Source organism: Glandiceps talaboti, chromosome 6, assembly GCF_964340395.1.
Source record: "Glandiceps talaboti chromosome 6, keGlaTala1.1, whole genome shotgun sequence".
Lineage (NCBI taxonomy): Eukaryota > Metazoa > Hemichordata > Enteropneusta > Spengelidae > Glandiceps > Glandiceps talaboti.
The window spans coordinates 10,298,427-10,321,520 of NC_135554.1; the positions used below are offsets into that span (position 1 = coordinate 10,298,427).

Sequence of the window (23,094 nt, forward strand, 5' to 3'; positions counted from 1 at the left end):
CCATCCTGCTCTCCTTTCATATGTATAAATCAACGATGACATTATGTATAGACAGAATCAAATATCAGTGTCAAATATTTATAAATACAACATAACTCCCTGGAATTTCTGAATAGTTTTAAGCGGCCACTTGACCAATTTTTGAGAAATACATCAAATTAGATACACAAAACGTCGTAAAGTCTATGAATTTAGTCACATTTTATATGGAAATGTTTGATGAACGACAACACCAAATTGGGTTTCGAATAGAATACATACATTTACATGACTATACGCATACCGATGAGAAGCTATCTCCAGGAATTTATTATGTTACATGTTGCATATACATTTCATCTATACGATCTCATTTAATCACACCAGGCTATGAGAATACCATAACGTAATTTCAGGAGATAATGGACATTCTGTAATTGTATCTCTGTACTCGTTGAACGAAACTCAACTTTTATACCATATGTAGGAGCGAATAGCTATTTTTTATGGGTGCCGGCCGGCCGCGGCGAAAGGGAAAAGTCAGCTGCAAAATAGTCACTTGAAACATAGGTCACCGTGTGGAGTACATATCGTAAAATCATAACCCATTCATATCTCCAAAATAGAACATTTTGCTGTTGCAGTTATCTTCTTCATTGGCTATTTGAATCATTCAGTATGTAATACCAGCTAAACTCCTTACGGATATCACAGCGGGGGGGGGGGGGGGATTAGTAACCTAGTAGGAATGTTTCAAGGAAGTTTAGCCTTGAAAGCATCGGTTTCCTGGACGGCTTTCAAGGCATGGTTTAGTGTGGTTATCGAAGGAAATTGTGTTTTTGGCGTTTAAACGATCGATGCTTGAATCTCCCTCTTCTTCCTGGAATAGAGGTATCAAACTTGTATCTAGAAGTTTATTTATTTGCTAAATGATGCCCATTTCAAACTCTATATGGCAACGTCGCCATTAACAATATTTGCAAGAAAAAATAATTTAGCTATATAGTACATATTATGATAACTTATCCCAGAGAAGAAAGATATTATAGCGTACGTATGACAAGTTCTCAACCTGCAATGTTTATTGGAGAGGATATCTCATTAACATATTCATAATCGGTAGAAAGTAACTGATATCGATGACAAGTAACACATAACAGACTCAGTGCTACTCCCAAGAAACATCGATCTCGCGAAGTGAGCTCATTCGGAAACAGTTTTGGCCAAAACACAACAGTCCGTTGTCAACCAAAATTCCTCCATTATGATCAAGAAGGTCACTCAAGGACAGTTGACTGTGTTGGGGGTACTTCTGACATAACTCATGCATAACCATGTACGTATATCTCACCCTGAGGTATTTATAAATATATATATATATATATATATTATTGACTGGGTGTTGATATAACCACATAAAAGTGCTCAATACAGTTAGTAGAGCGAGTTATATACAGGTTTTGAAAATATGAACAAAATTACATGCTATTGACCCTACAGAACTGTTTCGTGAGGTGTGTATTCCTCACTCATCAGGGGGGTAGAATGGAATATAGTATCTGCGTTTCCTTACCGTTAAATTCTATTATTCTAATGTTCCTAACAGGGAATATCTACCTAGTAACATAGCGTATTTGCATAGTTAATTGTTCTACAATAATGATTTATGTCTATGCCTACACGACGACACAAGTTCATTCCGTTTGTTTAGAGTGCAGCGATGAGGTTGACAAATTATAATGTACTTTTCAGTTATGCAGAGATTACATCTCTGACTGGAGCTGTTGTACGGTCGCGCGCGCGCGATAATTTTCCACGTTATGTCGTAATCAAATTCTTTATCCTTAAGAACCCATACACTTACTTAGTTCTGTTGAGTTTCTTGACAAATTGTTGCGGAATGAAGCTGTGTGGTTCCTGTACCGTGTCTTGAACTCGTTTTCAGTAAGTCCGACATACGTTTCACGGATATTGGTGTCTTTGCGCTGAACTGTTGTCTGGTATACCACACTGTTTTGTAAACATTTCCCGTTCACTGAGGGGACATGTGTCCTTCACGCGACAGTTACATAATTTAGTATTCTCGTTTTTACAGCCGTTCTGGGTAGACAGTTGTGTTTTATTGTGGTTGTCGATGAGACGTTTAGTATTAGTTACCAACTGTAACTAATTTTAATTGTGTTACGATTGATGATTTTCCTGAGGTTGTTCCCTTGTGGAAAGCACTTGTCTACCAGGGCGAGGAATTTTTTACCAATATTAGTGGAGACACTCTTGCTGAAGGGTACCATAAAATATTATTCCGTGGCCTATTCTTCCTACCTATAGTTGCGGGGGGCTTATAATAAATATTCAAGTTTGTATTTATACCCGCTTTCGTGTATTGCTTTCTGGTACTGAGGTGCGGCTTGATCGAATGACTGCTTGTCTGATGATATAGATGACAGGCGTCTATTTACCCCCGCTGGTATGTTTTTAAATAATATTAGGGGGGTCTATCATCTGTCTCAATCCGTTCTTAGACAAATCCTAAATTGTCGGACATAAATTAAATTGTTACGTCAACTTCGACTTTTACATTTAAATTATGTGGAATACAATATGTGCACAGAACACAATACTCTTTGCCCTATAGAAAACTAAAGTCATTCGTTGGCACTGGTCCATTACTATACCGTTTGTCATATACACTGTTGATAACAAAGGGGGAAATATATTCTTGCAATGCTTCTCGTGTAAAAAAGGGGTAACGTGATCTGGTATTGTTGAAAAAATGTCGGATGTTTTTTTTTTATGTTGATTGCTGATAACTAGTAGAATCCTGGTACATTAGATTAATGATTTAAGACACTGTGTTAGGGAGGTTTTTTTTACACGTTTTTGTCTAATGCTTCCCTGAAGCCCAATACGGTTTCCTGGTTGTCTTACATTCACCTACTAGTAATTCGAAACGTAGGTGATTTTATTACGAGTCTACAACCCTGGCATACACAAAAGTCGTTCGAATTTAAATTTATCTTTTCGCCCTTGCAAAGTTAACGACGTATTCTTTGTTAAACTACTTTATTCGACTATCCACTTTGGTAGGAAATGCTTTCGCCATAGATTAGAAACTACGAACAGACCAGGTTTCACTGATATCATTCTATGCTGGTTGTTTTTTTTTGTCTGGTTACCATTCATCATACAGACTACAAAAGCACTCTATATCCATATATCCGATTATTTATATTTCTACACATGTAAAAAACTATATAGATAAATCACAATCCCTCAAGAGGAAGTGTGGTTGAATACAACTATTGGTGAGGTATACTTACACGTTGTTGTTGTTGTTGTTGTTGTTGTTGGGGTGGTGGTGGCTTTATAACAAGCTGATTTACTATTAATCATATACCGCTTAACTATATCGCGATGGAAGTAACAACGTTCAGTGCAAACTTGAAACTCGCTTTAACACAGTTTCCATGTTTAGTTTGCGTTAATCATATTCGTCCATCATCGTCTATCTCATTATCGACGTCTGTTGTTGTTGAATATATACTTCATGTTCAAAATAAATTTCAAATATACTAGCATACTTCATTGCAGAATACTATGTTATTGTGTGTCATTCCATAACCACTATCATTTACTGCCATATAGTTTACCGGGGTCGTCTTCAGCAAATTAAATCGTATAGTTTCAATGGATAAAATCATTTGGAACACACGAACCAATTACAAATGATAACACTCATAAATTACTAAATATATGGGAATCAGTAAATACATGTCATTTGAGAAAGAGTACATGAAGGTGAACATTTTTCAGCTTGGCGGACAATAAATCAGCAACTATATTAGACTATTTTATGAATGCATTAATTAAATACCACATTGGCCATGACAACCAACGACTGTGCATGATTTGAATGCGAGGGTATATTTTGGGACAATGATTGCACTTTACAATGAACATCAAGTCACCAGCACAAGAGACACGGTAAAAGTATGAAATATAACTTGGTGCTAACCCCCTTGGTTTATTATTCCAAATAGTAGAACCCAATAAGACAGGGCAATACACAGTGTGTTGACTCGGATATACATGTATGTTAGTATAAGGGTCGGTTATTTATGACCAAATGGTATATCAACTCTGGCGTTGACAACGTTGACACACTTCACATTTACAATTTAAATGACACTGCTAACAAAATTTAGTGAGACAGTGCGGTGGCATTTGCAGATATTAAATTAATCATTGAATTAAAGATTAATTTTTACCAAAATAAAAACAGTATATCAATCTGGAAAAATGCCAAAATGTGAACAGACTGCAATGTACAATGAGTAGCTAGCCACAAACTTTACTTCACAGTCAAATGTTCACACTTCTCATAGCTAGGAGAAAACCATTGGCGTTAAGGATCTTTCAGGAAAGTTCAAAGATGACCTTATCTGTTTACTTTTTGAAGAATGCATGAGGAAAAACAACTCTGGACGAAAGTGTACTTTTGTTCTATGTACTCTGCCATTTACTTTATTGCTACGAAACACAAGCGAACAAAGAAAGGTTGATTCGTTACATTCCACAGCTAGATAATAACAGTGGGAAAAAAATGTGTCAACAAGCTAAGACAGACAAAGATTACAGCTATCATTGTGGTATTTAGTAGCTATAGAAATGGGTACTAGTAGCTATTGATGTGTGGGTATCATAACATTGTTATTGCAATACTACAAAGACTTGGAATCAACAATAATGTACACTAAGAGTCGACACAAGTATTCCACTGTATGGGTCTGCCACTAGAACGAACCATTCGTTCATGGTTGGTATTAACCGAGAAATGTTACAGGTCGAAATAAACATCAATTTACCGGACTATGAGTGTATTTATCAACAAGCTACAATATAGCTGGCTTTACTTTGTGTCCGTCTGTCTGTCTGTCTTAATTTGTCAAAAAACCCACACCACTGTAATGCACAACACCTTTCCAAACAAGTATCAACAGTCCTTGCAATGACAATGTGTTGGCACAGTGTTGACAATATTCACTTCTTTCTACATGCATGCCTATAATGGAAAGACTTGCATGGACATGCAAGACATTGACACAATAGCTTTGGAATTCAAACAGGAAAACAATACTTTAAACGTTCTTTGTTTTAAGTACAGCAGAGACAAATAATTCAGTTTTAGTAAAAAGCAAGGAAATACAAAGATATCCAAATCGTGAAGGACACAAGAAAAGCCAGATAAAGTCATAAACTATATCATACTGTACACAGGCGTTATCTGAATTAGTATAGGTGAGTGACAGTAAATATTATATAACAGATATAGTAAATGATGTATTGGAATTTATGAATAATGATGTAAAAACAAAGAATAAATGATTTATATAGAAAATATATATATACATAATAAAGAAAGGCCATTCTATGGCTTTCAGATGACGGGTAATATTGTTCACATTGTATAATAAAGTTTACAATAATCAATTAACATTTGACAATAAACAAAAAAATTATAATAGGCTTGACATAAACAGGTACATCATTTTGAGGAGCAGATAATTAGTATCTGTGTTTGTAGTCAATTGATGTATTTGATGACTAAGCATTATTGACACTCATTTTAATGCAAACTTATGACATCATCAGTGAGAACAATTTAGGACTGCAGAGAGCCATTTTCAGCTAACTAAGATAGATAGATTCAAACTATAACTATTGTTACAACATGCCAATATTACGATATTCATTTAATTTAGCTCACAGTAGGGCTGTGTTTCTCACAACTCTCTCCAGTGTTTATTTTTTATAAACTTCCATGATCTTACAGTTACATTTCGGGGACTTCAAATGTTAACAATACCTTGATTACAGGGTGAATATATCCACATGACCAAGGCCCCCCTGTTATCCACTTGTGTATTCTACGATAGTGAACAATAGTATAAGTTTGTGTCTAACTTAGTGAGCTGAAAGTCTGCTTTCCTAAACCCTTGCTAACTCATTGAATAAAAGACAATAACAAGTTTTGGCTCAATTACTTTGAATGAAATCAGGTCGGGTTACTTTTCTTATACAATCAGATGTTTGCCAATTCACTTAAATTGACAGTACACATAACTATTGAAACTATTTTGAATCAAAAGATAGTCTGGCTTGATAAAAATATGACTAATACTGCAGCATTTTCTATGCATGAGCTATAAGTATAGCAGATCATTGCCAAATAATCTGTTGCAATGACATTCAAATGACCAGCATGAAATGGAAAGACACAACTGTGATTTTCAAGATAAACTAAATTGATAAGACCCCTGTATATAAACAATTACACTCTTTGGAAAGTCCAATTCAAACATTCAACTCCAAGTGTGGTATCTGACAACAGGAGGTTGTAAAAAAGATGTCTTGTGTTGAACTCAGTCTAAGGTTCAGTCCATTGTAATGCAAGATTGTCTATAAAAATAGTATTTCTGGGTAGGTCAACTTCACTCAGTCTAGATATTGGCGACCTCATTGTATTTTATGACCTCCTGTTATCAGAAACCACAATTGGTGTTGATTGTTTGAAGTGGGCTTTCCAAATGCAAAGAGTGTAATTGTTTATACACCGTGGTCTTATCAATTGAGGTTGTCTTGAAAATCACAGTTGTGTATTCCTATCACACTGGTCATTTGAATTTAGATAACAGTGTCACATACAAAGAAAATGTAGTAATGTTATAGAGATATGTTGTATAAACTCTAACAAAGTTAGTACTACCAAACAACAAAGACTAGGGTTTTAATCTTATTTTTGCTATGAATTACACACACACAAATATGAAATATTACATTTTATCTCTGTTATGCATTTGAATCATCATTATTTCATTTGACAGTCACATCGATTTGTGTACACAAAGAAATAAAATGTATCATTTCATTTGCGTGCACACTATCAGTGTCATGTAATTCGAAACGAACAACCTTATGTGCAACATAAGAAATATTGTGACCTAATTGAAACTGTATGGTCACTCTGGTTTGGTAGTAAGATTTCTGTCAAGCCAGGTTAAATAGATTCAATTGTACTGCTTTGATAAAATATCGTAAAACCTCATCCTCATAACTGTATTTTTTTCACCTGTACAAGTTACACAAAACTGGTCAAAACCTTGAGAAATTCTAGTAGAATAATATAAAAAAACAACATATATGCTAAGTACATAATAGTTTAAGAATCTAAGATAACAATTATAGTATTTACACAAAATGATAATAAAGAACAAAAATATTTTTAATGACAATAGAAAAAATGTCTGGATAATAACAAAAAAAAACATTTCATAAACCATATAACTGAACATAATACTTTCACAAGAACTCTTTTGTACTAAAACAGTATGAATTGATATTAAATGTTTTTTGACAGCTAATTACAAAAACTAATGAGTTGTATTCAGACTATACAGTAAGTTGCATCATAATAATAACAGAGCACATCAAGTCAAAAAAAGAATAACAAAATTGGTATAGTGCTAGAAAATAACTGTCATTAGATAAGTGAAACACCTTTAGATGTGAAAATAGCATAACTCTCACTGAATACTTGGCTATTACTAAATTATAAGAATAGCTAAATTAAACAAACTGAAATACGTTTTAAAAAATAACATAGTCTGTGAATGAATATGTAGTTATCATCACAGACAAGAACCTGGATAGAGGTATGTCACATTGTTAATTGCCATACAGTTATCGACAATGAAGTTGGTGATGGCAGTACATTTGCTTACGTTGCATTCTCACTTCCAACACAAAGTATGTAGTAATTTCAGCCATTATTACATACATACATCATACTATATCTAATTAATATTCACATATTTGTGAAATTGTAGCATACATATTTAAGCCACACTGGCCACTACTAATAACACTATAAATAGTGATATTCAGGTGTCAGTCAGAAAGTCAAGCGGTTTTTGTACATTTAGTGTTTGTTTGTTTGTTTGAAAGTTAGCTTGCAATAAAATAATCCTTTATGGCATTGCTAGATTATTTCCGCTTTATTATTAAATACTGATACAGGTTGAAGATTAATGTTCTTTGTAGGATTACTATGTTTAAAAATCTTCCAGGAATGTTTTTGTTATCTTTAATAATTTATTTACCTTGATTAATACACAGTGATGTTATGATGGAAGACAAGCTGGTTACATGGTATCTGTATATTTAAAGAATTATAAAAATTACACAACATCATAAAAGCTTCCTTATTTAAAAGTATGTTGTTCAACATTGAGGGCTCATACATTTAAAATCAATCCAGGAAATAGATGTACTTTCACAAACTTTGGACTCCAGAGATTTCTTTCATGATTTTACATACTGTAAATTTTGCGTGATTAATAAATAATACCAGTTGAAACTCTATTTCGCCTCTATTGTTCAAAACCTTGTTCACTGTTGCTTCATGGGACTTAACAGACATACATACATGAAGGTAATAGATGCATACTGAATGTTCATGACTATCTTTAGGTATGTAATAAACAATTAGAAATCAGGAACATTCAGTAATCATCCCTTAATTAATATGTATATCTGCTAATATCCATGAGGAACTTGTGGCTTAGTATGAGAACAACAATGGTACAATTTACCGTAGTGTATCTTGGCAATTGCGCAAAGTTTATATGATGTAAAATAATGAACCGAGTCTCCAGAATCTAAAGTTTATGAATATACAATCCATTTCTTGGAGGGGCATTCCAGAAGCATTTGTGATAAGCTAATGATATATTAAATAAGCAAATCTAGGGAATTAAGAAATCTTTCTAGAACACTATTTTACTTTTGTCAGTGTTAGTTTTCACTGTGCATAAATGAAAATCCTTGGAAAAAAGCAAACAATTAAACTTCCTCAATTTCTCATGGGGTATTGAAAAAGTTATGAGATGACATTACTGAAAAAAAAAGAAGAGTTTTGTTGAATATATTAGTTGTATTCGCTAGACATAATTTTTGTTATGTTGTTGGAAAAACATAAAGGTCACACCCTGTTAGTCCCTTTTAGTAAACATTGCGGATCTAGGACTTAAGGTTTACATGATATAGCTATTGCTACAAATCAGGTTTAATTTCTTGGATATTATTACATGTAATTCAATAATATGCACCCAATGTATGAATCAACTGATCCCAAACCCCTCCCATCTGTTAGAATAATGTAAGTTATTAAAATATGTTGAAAGTGAAGTTAGTTCATCTTAAAATGCAAGAACTGCACAGGCAGTTGACTCTTTGAGTCTAAGTTACAACAAAATACTAAATTTCCTCATTCTAAAACAGTATGTTTGTCAAACTATATTAAATATTAAACAATATACTTGTAATCTGTGTTAAAAGTCTACCATCTACTGTAAAATATAAAACTAATATAAACACTAAAACATAGAAATATAATTATCATCAATGAGCTTTCAATTAACAAACTTTCAATCATTTTTATCAGCACCTTTTCTTTCAAACATAACAATTCAGACAGTGAACTATTTAGATATTCAAATATTACTAAGATTTAATGATAGTTTCAAATTCTGAACTGTTTTGGTTAATTGACCCTGAGGCGTATTAAAATTTCACTTAAATACATCTGGTTAATTCACTTATTGCCTGCAGTACAAGTTAAGTTGTGACACAGTCCCATATTAGTAAAATATTACAAAAAAGCTGCTGGCAAAGACATAAACTAGCACTCTACCTACATCTGTTCAAACACTTGCATAGATATTTTAATCAACCTTGTTATATCAGCCTACTCTCTATTGTAAATGCACATTGTGAAGGTTTGTGTTTTGGCGTTCCAACATTTTATTTTTTAGAAGAAAGACAATTATGTCCACTTTGTTCACAACTTAGTTATTGTAACATCAGTGCAATAAGGTCGTAACTGACATAATTCATAGGTCAGTTATTGCACCGACACAACGTTATCAGATATCAATGTAAACATAAAATTGTAAGACAGACATACAATGTAGATCTAATTAACATGTGCTTGGCAACAACATGGGTACTTATTGTAAAACAAAGCGCTCATCTGAGTCACTACATTTGGCTTTGTCTCTAGGTTGTATTCCAATTGTCTGTAATATGACAGAACCTCCTGAAGCGCGAGTGTAAGTGTAGTGTATGCGAGGTATTTGCACGAGTGCATCTGTACTTTCATGAGAGTAGCTAGTGCAGCAGAAAACACTGTACGGCAAGTGCAAATACTCTTGAGTACCCACACTGGCATTCACGCATCACAGGGCGCTGTTATTATTACATAAGTTTATATGAAACAGCAAATTTCTGTACAACATTCATATCTTCATTTGCATATAAGTTGTATATTATTTGCATGCAGCTATGCAATACTATTTTTGGTACTACACTGCAGTAAAAATACCACCAGCATGTGCATGAACCAGTGCAATTAATTTAAGAGTGGAGGTGACTCAAATTTGTTCCCGATTACTTATGACACAATGTTGTTTCTGCTAAAGGAGCTAGTACAAGTCAGCAGCTAAAATGTACTCAACATTCACAGTAGTTATTAAGTTAATCAAAGATAAATGCTTAACGCTTCAGGCACTGTCAATTTTTATTAGCTGCATGTACACGTAAAATGAATCTTAAATTTAGTATAGAAGGTAACCCACAGTCATCAGTCACATACACTGCATATTATTATTATTATTATTATGGTCAGTGCAAGTTTACAATTGTATGTTGATTATGTATATTGTTTTAAAAATCTGATGTAGAGTGATGAGTGACAAAAAATTAATTTCCATATTATCAACAAAGCCTATTTGATGACATGTAGGGCCACCATATCTGATTACACTTAATATTGATAACAAAAATGGTATAAATAAGTATGTATATCTGATAACAATGGTATAAATACGTCATTATGGTCATTCAAATGATGAGATTAAATCATAGTTACTTACAGCTTCAAATCATTGACTAGATTTTACTCATGATTTATTAACCACCTTGTTTAATTTCTCAATTATATGGAATCATTTACATCAATAGCACACCCCTTTGTATAAACTTTCCAAGCATTATTTAACATGTAAACATAGGACAACATGATAAAATGGAAGATTGCAATATTAATACTGACATCCAATAAATTCTGTACATAGCAAAGATGATATTCTAAGATAATTTACAGTTATCAAAATGTGTTGTAACAGTACCCAAAGCAACTAATAACATTGTTATTTAGTTTTTTGTTAAGGGCAGTAAGTTTAAGTTAAAATCTACCCAAATTCCCCTGTCATTGTAACTCAATTCCCCACCAATAATGGTAAAATGTATGGGATACTGTGTGTGTTTTACCAGGTTTCCTAGCCCATAGTAAAAACACTATGGTATTATTATGACAACAGACTGGTACAAGTAACTTGCCGAGATAGAAAATGTAAATTGATATATTACCCTCTATGAAAAAATTATGTTCATCGTTTAAAATTGGTTTTGTTTATAAAGTGTTAACTTTCTGGTTAAAACACTTTACTGATTGTCAAAATGTTGCTTGTATCAAAATATATTGTAAAGTTTTTGGTCCTGCCAGGCTGTAAACAGCATTAACTGGGGTGTAAATTGAATGACTTACAGATGATTTGATCGAGCCTCGAATGACAATGTTTCCATTGATATTGATTACTAGTATTGGTTTCAAAGTTAGTCTCCAAGTTTACTTCACTTGCAAGGTTACTTGGCTTGTGGAAGTGTACAGTGAAGTAATTGAAGATTTTTATGACTTATCTCAGTTAGATACTGATGAGCATTTAATGGATTTGCCTGAATAGACCACCTTTATTCAAGGTGTTGTCTGCATTTCTTTCACTAAGTCTTGTTTTCTTTACATGTATATGCTCATCAAGTTTGTGTGTGACCGAGTCCATGTAAAGACCTTCAAATTATAATGATGACAGAACACACATCACATGTTCAAAATAGAATTACTTACTATTGTAGCAGCCACATCATTAAAAAATACATGGGACTAGTATTTCCACACAAGGCAACCAAGTGTGTGCACTCTGGTTTTTAGTACTGACACTATCTCCCAAGTTTATGTGTAACTTCAACGATGTCTGTAACTGTTGTATCAAGTTGTCAACCATTCTACTAGTAATCTAATAATATCTATGTAAACATTGTCATTCTTTATTTTGTTGACTCAGCTGTAGTAACATCCTTAGACTGAATTATTCATTATTGAGTACATTGGTTATTGTAAAAGGTTAAAATGGTGATTTTTTCAGTCTTTATAAAAGCCTTTAACTCTTTCCTTCCTAGTAACTTTCACTAATATTTCACTGGTAGGTCCATTATCAATGGAGTATACAACACTATACACAATATGAGACATTAGAAACATTTACAAATATCTATCAATTTGCACAAAAGACATACTGTATCTTGGCAGCAACAGTAGCAGCAGTATTGGTTACAAGACACACGATTATTTTCATGCTTTTCTTTCTGATTACTTGTTTGTTTGTTTGTTTATTTGCTTGCAGTTGGTCGTTGGTCCATCACTTGAAATTTGCATAGGTTTCAAAGGAATCCAGGAATTCCATTGCAGTATCATAACAGAATGAATATTGCTCCTGCAAAAGAAATTACACAAAGAAAAAATAATCAGTCATTCATGTCACTAGTCTAGTAAATTAAGATAAATTTTACCATTACACTGAGAACTCTTGTTCAGATGGAACTATAATATGTATCAATTCTTGATATGTTTTCATGCATTTTCAAATTTGCAAGTAACTTTCGTAAAAGTATAACAGTCAACTAATATTTTCTAGGAGCATTGCATCATGGTTCCCCAAAATACTATTTTATATATTGCAACTGAAAAGATTTCATCCCACAATCAAATTTTCCATTATCATATTGATTACAGTTTCTTATATATTATTATTCAGGAGTTTCTAGACGTTATCTCAATTTCTCCAAGACTGGAATGGATGTTCAGATTGCCAAGAGCCTTTTAAAAATACAAAACTACCAATGAGTTTCTAGTACTATTTCATTAATTTTCTTTACAAAAAAAATTGGAACTGGCCCCTATACAATTAAAATTTGGAATTAATTAAAATATAGAAATACCACTGAAATATTAGGGAGTAAGGCAGAGGTGGAGAGAAAGTTGAGTTCTGAAATATGAAAGGCTCCAAAGGAGCATAACAATACAACACATTTTACTACCAGTTTTCTGAAATTGTCTATCTTGTGGGAAATACTGAAATTTGATTTCAATTTTGCCCCATATATTCTCTTTCTTATGACACCATTGTTGTAACTTACCAAGCTTTGCACCATGTTGGGCCTGTTTAGTCTTAGTTTCTTGACAGCTTGGAAGACATCCACCATCTGTTCAACTTTCATTCTTTCAATTGTTGCATAAATTGCACAAAATGTCCCCGTCCTTCCAAGACCATTCCTGAAAACAAACATTCACTCAGATATTCAATATAATTTTTCTTGATTACTATAATTATAATAGTAATACACAACCCGCAAAAAAACACTGGTCATTTGCTTGAATGAATCAATGAGCTAAGAGTTCAAGCAAAGACAAAATAGGTAAAACCAACAGACACAAAAACAACAGGGGTGCCCTCTTATGTACATTTAGGTTCAGGTGACACTTGTATCAGCTTGTTGTTTATATCTGTGGAGGTTATAATGTAACAGTAACAGTTGTAATCAGTGATATAACATGCAGCATTCTATCATTAAACACAGTTATGGGATCCATGCTCCAGTATGGTTTTTACATAATATGCTTTGACTGACACTAATAACATTGTATGTCTGTACATGGAAATTGTCTCATTCCTGCTTACCACAAGCATTCATAAACGCACTCAGTCTGGTGTTTTTTCGTGGGTTGTATGTATTGTCAGCGCAAAGAAAAATTTCAAATGATAACTGTGAAATCAAGATATTTATACTTTATCTTCCACTATTTCATGTGTAAAAATTGAATTATACTCAACTCATCTCTTTGTTGAAGATGTAGGACTCAAACTAGTGCTTGGATCTATCACAGCATGTCTGTTATATTCCACAACAAAATCTATTACATGGAAATGTATTTCAAGGGGCTTATAAACTTACAAGCAATGCACTGTGATTGGTCCATTACCAGTTTGTTGTTGCCATTTTTCAACCAATGATATAAGGTCTACCACAGCTGGTTTGGATTGTGGTACATCATGCCCTAATGGCCAACAGGTCAAGTGGAATTGCTGAATTGTGCGTACACCTTCTTCCTCCTGAGAAAATGAAAGGAGTAACCACATAAGTCACACGACTTCAGTACAAGTAGACATACAAAATAAAGAGCAGTTATACTATGTGAGTGTTATACTTTGAACACCATTATACATACAATTGTATATAGCATACATGATGCTGCTTTGTTAACAGGGCCAATACTAGTCAGAATTTCTGGAAATGGTTTGAGTTGAGGTTTATTTAGAGTAACCGCTTTTCATTTGCATGTTTGTACAACAGTACATAGCATTAAAGAAATCAAGAATGTGGTGAAACAGTAGTACTGTAGTAAGAGTTCCGATCAGTGCTTGGAAGGTTGCCAAACAAAAGCAGTGGATGACAGTACATAAATCTCCCTCAGGTGCGCAGTTCTAGAATCAATACTATGACAAACCTTTCTTCCAGTACGATAGAGTTTAAACACTCTACATTTGATAGCACCGTAGTCACCAATGGATACCACTTCTACTGTAAATGGACCATACTCCATACCTTCCTCATCTGGCCAATACTGCCCTAGAGTCTGAAATAAAATACAGCAAACACAAATTATTCCCAGACAATCAACTTGCATGTTATAATAATAATGATGATGCATACTTAAAGAACACCTTCCATAATAAATGTTATGATGATAACGTTGTACAATTATTGCATCTGGCACACCCACTACTCTCTGGGGAGCATAGTCCATTGCAGCCTCTGAATGCACATGGGGTTAAGACACTCACATATTATATTACATGTAGCAACATTTGTCTGACCACGTCCCATATTATATACATGTAAAGCTGGACTGACTGGGGCTCAGTTGAGGTTCAAGTCATGCCGAGGACCTCATAAGCAATTCAGAAACAAATGGCAACGGTAAGCAGAAACCAGCAATATGCAGATTCCAAGTTAACAACTCTACCCATTCAACTATTATGATACATTATGCACTTACCTCATCTGATTGATCCATAGAATTCAACATGACAACACTGCAAGATTTGTGGTCATAAAGCATTCTCCAAAAGTCTATGACAGTATATGGTAAGGGCATTTGAGTGGCAAGAAAGGCATCTTTTCGTTTGTAGGCCTGCAACCAAAATATCAAACATGTTAAACTAACAATATTAAATGATAAGTAAATGCTGACAGTAATATAGGAATACAAACTTTCACCAAACAAGAAATCAATATCCTAGAATAAAAATGTAAATTATATATTTTGTCATGTTTAACATTTACTAAAATTACATTAAGCATTTTATTTTTACACCTAATGGTTATGGAATTTTAACCACAGATTTAGCTTGTGATGGATTTTATTTGTTTCCAATCTTAGAATAAGTCCAAAGACAATGAGTAGGCAGTGTTTTTGTTCATGGTTGTAAGTAGATAACATCTACTTGAGTTTACCGGTCACTTTAAATACCTGGTTTCCCTATCAAAATGACTACGCAATGCTTTGTAAACTGTGACATTTTTACCTGATTTCCCCCTTTCTATATTAATGGGTTCCCCATCCTTACCAAAAACCCTGGTACTATCGAACCAGAAAGGCTATAAAGTTTTTATTCGGCAGCACAATGTTTTCAACATCTCATACAGTGTTTTTAGTCAGGAATAATGCAAACAAAATACATGCAAAATTATAACATTTTATTCTCACTGTGAACACAAATAAACAGTTGTCTGTATTATGTGTAATTCATAACAAAAAAAGCCTTGGTTGATACTTAAACACATTGTGTCGCCTAATTTAAGCTCTATAGTCACTCTCGTTTTATCAGTTCTTGCACAAAATCTGCTTCACTAGCAAGACTAAATTAAAACTGTATAACATTGGCGATGAGAATATTCTAATAAGACTGCGGGTATACTTACATCTACAAATGATGCATTGATGTAGTCAGATCCGTTCTCTACGTATGTCATCAGGTACGGTCGACATCGATCAACTATTACAACAAATGATCACATAATATCAGTATGGATTCAAAATTAAAGCCCAGGGTTTCAATTCTATGTTCTCACATAAATGTTACATGTATGTTATCAGTGTTGCAATGAGGAGTAGATAGGATTATTCTTTTGTTGTGGATCAACTTTTTCTAAAGATCTGCAAGACAACTGTCTTAGTGTGATATTGTGGAAAAAACACATATACATGTATTAGGGGAAAATCATATATCACAGTGACACATTTTTGAACAGTTCAGACCCTACCCACAATTTAGTGTTATCAATAGTGAAGTTTTTCAATAATCCACATGATCAATACCTACATTAAACACTTTTCATCTGAATATGAAGTATTTGAAATAGTGCTATATATGCTGCTAAATCCATGGACTACAATATACCTCAATAACAGATTCTTTTTACCGATATATGAAAACTGTCTATATGCTAGCTGCAAATAGTTGTAGACAACAGTATGTATATGATTACATCTTAACAATACATGTATAATCACCTGGTATGATGTTTGGAAACCTATTTTTCAGTCTGTTCTCTGGTATGTGACCATCTTCACAATCTTCTGGTTCTGGCAATGGACAGACTACAGACAAATTCTGTTTGCAAAAAAACCCAGTATAATATGATTTCTTATGACACTGGCACAGACATCTCATAAAGTGATACAATCTACTGCTTGTAACTGAAGTAAAAGGTTGTGAAGTAGAGGAGTGTACATAAAACAAGTACTAAACATACAGATATAAACTTTTATGAATCTTTCATTTTACACAATATGTCATATTCTGATCATTTTAATGGAAAATATTCCTACAACCCCCTCCTAGTTATTACTGTAATACAGGCAAAGACAGCAGTGATATATAATTAATTTAACCGATTACAAACTGCAACGATACTTACCTGGAATTCTTGAAATATTGTGTTTTGATTTGTTCTTGGATTGATTTGTTTCATCCTGTAAAGTCGTATTCTGTAATCGGATGTAGTCACTGAAGTATCACCACACAAACTAGCTTCTAATACAGCTTCATATATGAACACATACTGATCCTGCAAATAATTCACACACAAGTCAGAAATCACACCAGACACTGCCTTTTATGAATGGATTAGTCTGAGTGCAGTATGACTTCAAACATGACAAGAGTTTTCTAATCGCATTAGCCAATCTCGCACATATGATTATTTTGGTACAAACTGTTTTTGAATGTGTAAAGATTGCAAATTTATTATATATTTTTTACATTATTCATGTTGCTGGTGTTATAGAGCATAAAGACAATGGAAACAGAACTTATGCCTAAATAATTTAGTAAATTTGGCCAGTTAGTGTGGTTTTAACCACCCCCATCCACTCATTCTTTCTCTCTTATTACAGAAAATTAAATATACCTTTTCATAAACCACGTCTTTTATGCAGTATATATCTAATGAATCAATGACCAAGAGTGGTTGTGAAAACTTTCTAATTCATATCTTGAAGCTTATCACTGTACTGTTTCCTGTATTGTGTGAATTTATACAAAAAGTAGTTTCTGAAAAATGTGACGATCATATTTATGGTGAATGAATGAATCTTACCAGTGTCTGAACCATGTTGATTCTTTGTGTTCTTATTTTCTTCACAAAGTTATAGATGTCTACTTGACGCTCGGCTTTCATCATGTCTAGCATGGAGTCAATGACAATAAATGTTCCTGTACGACCTACTCCAGCACTGGAAAGACACAACATATGAAATAGGTACATTGTTTTAATGTGCTACAGGATTATTTTACATCCTACATGGAATACTAACACAGACATAATATTGACAATAGGGAACTTGCAAACCCGCCATGTTGAATATTGCATCATGGGAAATGTGATACTAAATACTAATCAAATAGTATTGTAAACAATGTTTTTAACCACAAATGATCAATTCATAGTCAACCTGACCATTGTGGGAGATTTATTTCATTGGTAACTCCTGATTAGGTATTGCGATAACCACAGATAATCCCATAGTCCTTTGCGTCTGAGCATGCTAAGTTAGGATTGCAAGTTCCCTATTAAGTTCCAGATCTTTAGTTCAATCAATATCTACTTAAAAAATATGTATGTCTTTGAAATGAGTATGAATAAATGATGGTCAAAAAACATAGGCACCTAATTACAAAGGTTAAACTGTTGGGAATTTATTTGAAGGAAAATACATTATGTCTTACTGAAATGTATTTTATTTTATTTTATATAAGTTGAAGAGTTGAACTTTATAAGTATCAATAACCAATGAAGTTCTGTGACAGCACCTTTTGGCAAAACAGGTGACTAAGAAAGGCTACAAAAAAACACAAAAGAATTTGACGAGTATCAAGTTTGAGGGCACTCTACAATTGCCAATTCATTTATTATGCATTGTATACCATCATGAAGTTATGAAAAACCTACCTGCAGTGGACTACAATTGGACCAGAAGTTGGAGAATTGCTAGCTCTAACTCTTTTCAAGAAAGCCAAAACAGCGGTGGCATACATAGGTACTCCCATATCAGGCCATACTATGAAATGGAACTGTTTGATAATACGAATTTCATCAGAGCCAGCCTGTAATAAACATACAATTAATATACACAATGCACTATCAAAAAAAAATCAACATCTCACAGATACACCTAATATTAACTGATTTCACATAGAATATTATTTCATCATACAATTATCACATACTGTAAACCAAGATATTTTCAGTACTAGAAAATTAAGACTAATTTTTACTATTTACCTGACTGGTACATTATGTTTATGTACAAGAAGACATTTTAGTCACTATTTATTTGTGTGATATTGTTTGTAGCGAAGTTAGTGAAAATAAGTCTTTAGCGAGGTTTAAGTGAAATTAAACTGAGCAATCGATAAATTGAATATCAAATTGGTAATTGGCAGTAGTTCAACAACACACACCGCTGGCTCTGTTAACCAGTCACGTTGAAAAATGATAAGGATTGCTATATGTTTACTGTACAGTAGAAGCAGGATTCTGCTGAAAAAAATTACACATCTACTTGACGATTTTAATGGCCTCAATTGTTTACTTTCCAACATGTTAAACTGTCTACTTCTACATCCCCACTATGTGTGGCACCTATATAATTGTTTCTTTTGATTTGAAGTTGTCTGTGTGTATAAAAAACATCCTGTCTCATGAGTGAAACTCCTGTATATTTCTCCTGTATATTCTTACCTTTGTCATTCTGAATACCCTTATAATGAAATCTGCAAGTCTTTCTACTCCTTCAAATGTTATAGTTATATCTCCATATACATTGGATTTTTCTGGCCAGTACTTGAAACACTTGATCTAAATAAAGAGGAAGAAACCATTGTAAATTATTGAGTTACACTTTCAGTACATAAATAAAAGTACTTATCTGTCTTGTGCTATTACTTAACTTTGAATGCCAAAAAATGACATTTCAAAAGCGTGTTATACAATTGTTCAAACAATATCTGGATCAATACATGTGATATGTTTCTTCAGTACCTGAGTAGAAGTTCAATTTTCAAGCCCAAACTCATTGGGAATTTTAAGGTAATTTTTAATTGGAAATCAACTTTATATGTAATTTCTTCTGCTATTATATCTCCATCACATGTGTACCATATATTTAAGTGGATCTGTTAATTATTCTGTTCATCATGATATGACTAACATAATTATTGAAGCTGTCCATTTTTTTGAATAGCGCCCTCTATGGCCAGATCAGAAAAGAACATACGACAAGCTGGAGACACCACAAATATAAAATATGGGTGAAAATAAATGTTCCTCCCTTATTTACTGTACTTTCAAATAAGCCAAATGGTTTACTGTCCTGACGTCAATAACAGGAACTGTGCAATACATACATTTTCAGAATGGTGCTTTGAAAGAAGTATTTCACAGATGGCATGAAAACCTACTCACCTTTCCTCTTTCTATTGTGTTTGTAGCCATAATAACAGTTTCTGTATTCTCCTGCCATACCATTCTCCAGAAATCATCAGTTGTTTCATCATTAGGACCTACCAAGGAACGTCAACACATGTTAAATTAGTTCATGTTAACTGAAGAGAAACTGAATTTCTTACATATTCTCAAGTAATATACATGTATATTAGCTTTTAGTAATTAGTATACATTATATTAATCATTACATTTCACATAAATGTGTAGGTAATACTTTTACATTATACTACTTACCTTGTGTTGCTATGAATGCATTCATTCTTTTGTAACCCTGAAAATAAAATAACATGTTTTCTTTAATATGCAAGTAAAAGAAGTCTGTTACAGCATCATTTATAATACATCAGAAATACATTCTCTAAATGGTTAAATGTATTGTGTTTTTAGTAGTGAAGTCTGCCTCACGACAAGTGAATTATCATTATTATTAAACTTTATTTCTGGAGAAAAGAACGAAAAATGCTCATAAAAATCCCATAGAAAAAGAATACACACAAAAACAGCATTGTAAAACAAATGGAACTTAAAAAAGACAAATACATACATGAACAAATACAAGCATTTAAAAATACAACAAATCTCTATGCAATTTAAAAATTCTTGAATAGAGGATTGTATCAGAGTTAAGGACCGCTGCAATTCAACTATTATGATTATTTCTAATTGTTGTACCTATAGAAAGCGGAATTGAAGTACCATATTCAACACAAAGTAAATGTCATGATGTCACATCATAAACTCATGATGACTCATTGTGATTTACATTGATGTATTACAGACTGGAGAAAATGCAGATATACATAATATAATAAGTACAGTCAAAAGAATGTCCAAATGGGGTAAAAAAAAAGTATGGTCAGTTTGTCTTTAGTGTTATGAATCTAACAATGTTACACACATTTTGTTGCAAACATGTATGTACCTGATGCCACATTTTTCTGGCAACATGGGAATGACTTTCCTTAATTTACTAAAGGAATAAATGCAACAATCTTTATGACTCAATATTCCATTAAAGACATCATATTCCATCTCTAGCAGTAGCGTGCAATTTCAGTGTTTATAGTTATACTCACATCAATGAAATTAGCATTAATGTAATCAGAAGTGTCATCATCTGGCAAAGGATCTAAAACAACCCGAGAGTGGTCATCTGAAATTACAAAACAGATGACAAGATGTTCAAGATCAGTTTGGTACAACCAAACCGGAATGTCTGTAAAGTTTCAATTCATACTACATAAAAGACGTACATACTGTATAATAGGCATAATGTTTTTAAGTCTCACACATGCTTTTTTGTTAAATATTATTAAATATCACAAAAAGAAGCAGACACGGCTAGCATGCAAGCATGATATTGGTACAGTTTTTGTCACTGCACACAAATCAACAGTCAGATTGAACAATTAAGATTCAAAATCAAAATCGTTTATTTGTGTTCACAGTGAGATAAAATGTAGCATTTTATGTGTGTATGCTATCAGTGTCTGTATTATTTTTGTATATAAAAAATATATATTATGAGATGTAAAAAAACATTGTGTCGCCTAATTCAAATTCTATAGTCTCTCTTGGTTTGGTAGTAAATTTATAATGGTTAATTAGTGGAATAATTAGGTAAGTGGCAGCTATCAGTAGTTTTTGAGAATTTCCAGTAGTAGGGAATATCTGGTATAAAGTAAATGTTTTCCATTCTTTTATCCAAAATCTGTATATTCATAGAAATACATCCCCTTCATGACAACGAGAAATTATAATCAAATTGTTTCAATTTATTTAAGCAATAACCCCCGCCGAAGGCGGGTATACACGAGATTTTGGTACAATTCGCGACATATAGCACGAGCCGAATGGCGAGTGCTATATGGAGCGAATTGTACCAAATTCGAGTGTATACCCGCCTTCGGCGGGAGTTATTGCTATTATATTATATCAAAATGTGTGTCTATTGATGTGATTCTGTGGTTATTTATATGCCCGAAAAGGCGAATTCGCACGTACAGAAAAAGATCGTCGGTAATACATCGTCGGGAACGAGCATATTTTAATGAGTGGATACGTTCATGTAGCCCCCACACACACTGCATGAACACAAACCATACACTGCATTGCAATGCATTGCATTGCATTGATAAATTACTTTATTTACATCATATAATGCATAACGAAAACGCGTTGAAAACTAGCAACAAAGAAAACGGGGCAAGAGGTCAAAGAAAGTAACAATTTTGTTTGGATATTTACATAAGAACAATAAATCTTGTACACTGCTAAAAATAGATGTCTCGGCGTTGAATCGGAGAAAGCGCGAGACAGTAAATCAGAGACGCGACGTTACACAGTCTTCTTTAATTTAATGGTTAACAAATTGAACATTGACCGAACCTGAAAATGTACAGTTTTGAAATAATCCTGACGCACCTTGACTGATGGTTAAAAGTTAAATCGGTGTTGCTTGATTCAACGCGTAACGAGAGTAGGACGCTGAGACGGCTCGTTGCATGGGGAGAACTTGTACCTTATCAGTGATGTTGAAGCCACTGATCGATCGTTGCTTTCGATCGCAAGGTCATCAGTGGAATTATTTGGACTACTGTAACCCAAACTATTGTACAGGATACCTGACACACCTTTACTCTGGGGAAGTGTTAACTTATTGGTAGAAGAACGAACACATTCAGCTTGTATGTACTATTCATATGCTAGTTTAGGGGCCCATTTTACCACTGCCAGCCGTGGTAAAATGGGATTTTACCACAGTTATTATCCAATCAGAATGGCGCACAGTAGCATGATATAATATAA

General features: G+C 33.4%; 1 protein-coding gene across 1 annotated transcript in view; it reads right to left on the bottom strand.

Moving 5' to 3' along the window:
- Window positions 1-4,891: 4,891 nt before the first annotated feature.
- The window catches only part of LOC144436301 (receptor-type tyrosine-protein phosphatase kappa-like), a 44,628-nt gene continuing 26,425 nt past the window's right edge, over window positions 4,892-23,094 (bottom strand). Inside the window, exons 23-36 of the mRNA XM_078125053.1 lie at window positions 21,363-21,439; window positions 20,521-20,557; window positions 20,245-20,342; window positions 19,522-19,638; window positions 18,730-18,884; window positions 17,878-18,013; window positions 17,197-17,346; window positions 16,790-16,889; window positions 16,198-16,271; window positions 15,272-15,406; window positions 14,720-14,848; window positions 14,167-14,324; window positions 13,351-13,486; window positions 4,892-12,647 (exon numbers count right to left, since the gene is read on the bottom strand). Coding sequence (XP_077981179.1) covers window positions 12,573-12,647; window positions 13,351-13,486; window positions 14,167-14,324; window positions 14,720-14,848; window positions 15,272-15,406; window positions 16,198-16,271; window positions 16,790-16,889; window positions 17,197-17,346; window positions 17,878-18,013; window positions 18,730-18,884; window positions 19,522-19,638; window positions 20,245-20,342; window positions 20,521-20,557; window positions 21,363-21,439 — 1,577 coding nt within the window. The 3' untranslated portion in view covers window positions 4,892-12,572. The remainder of the gene's footprint in view (window positions 12,648-13,350; window positions 13,487-14,166; window positions 14,325-14,719; window positions 14,849-15,271; window positions 15,407-16,197; window positions 16,272-16,789; window positions 16,890-17,196; window positions 17,347-17,877; window positions 18,014-18,729; window positions 18,885-19,521; window positions 19,639-20,244; window positions 20,343-20,520; window positions 20,558-21,362; window positions 21,440-23,094) is intronic.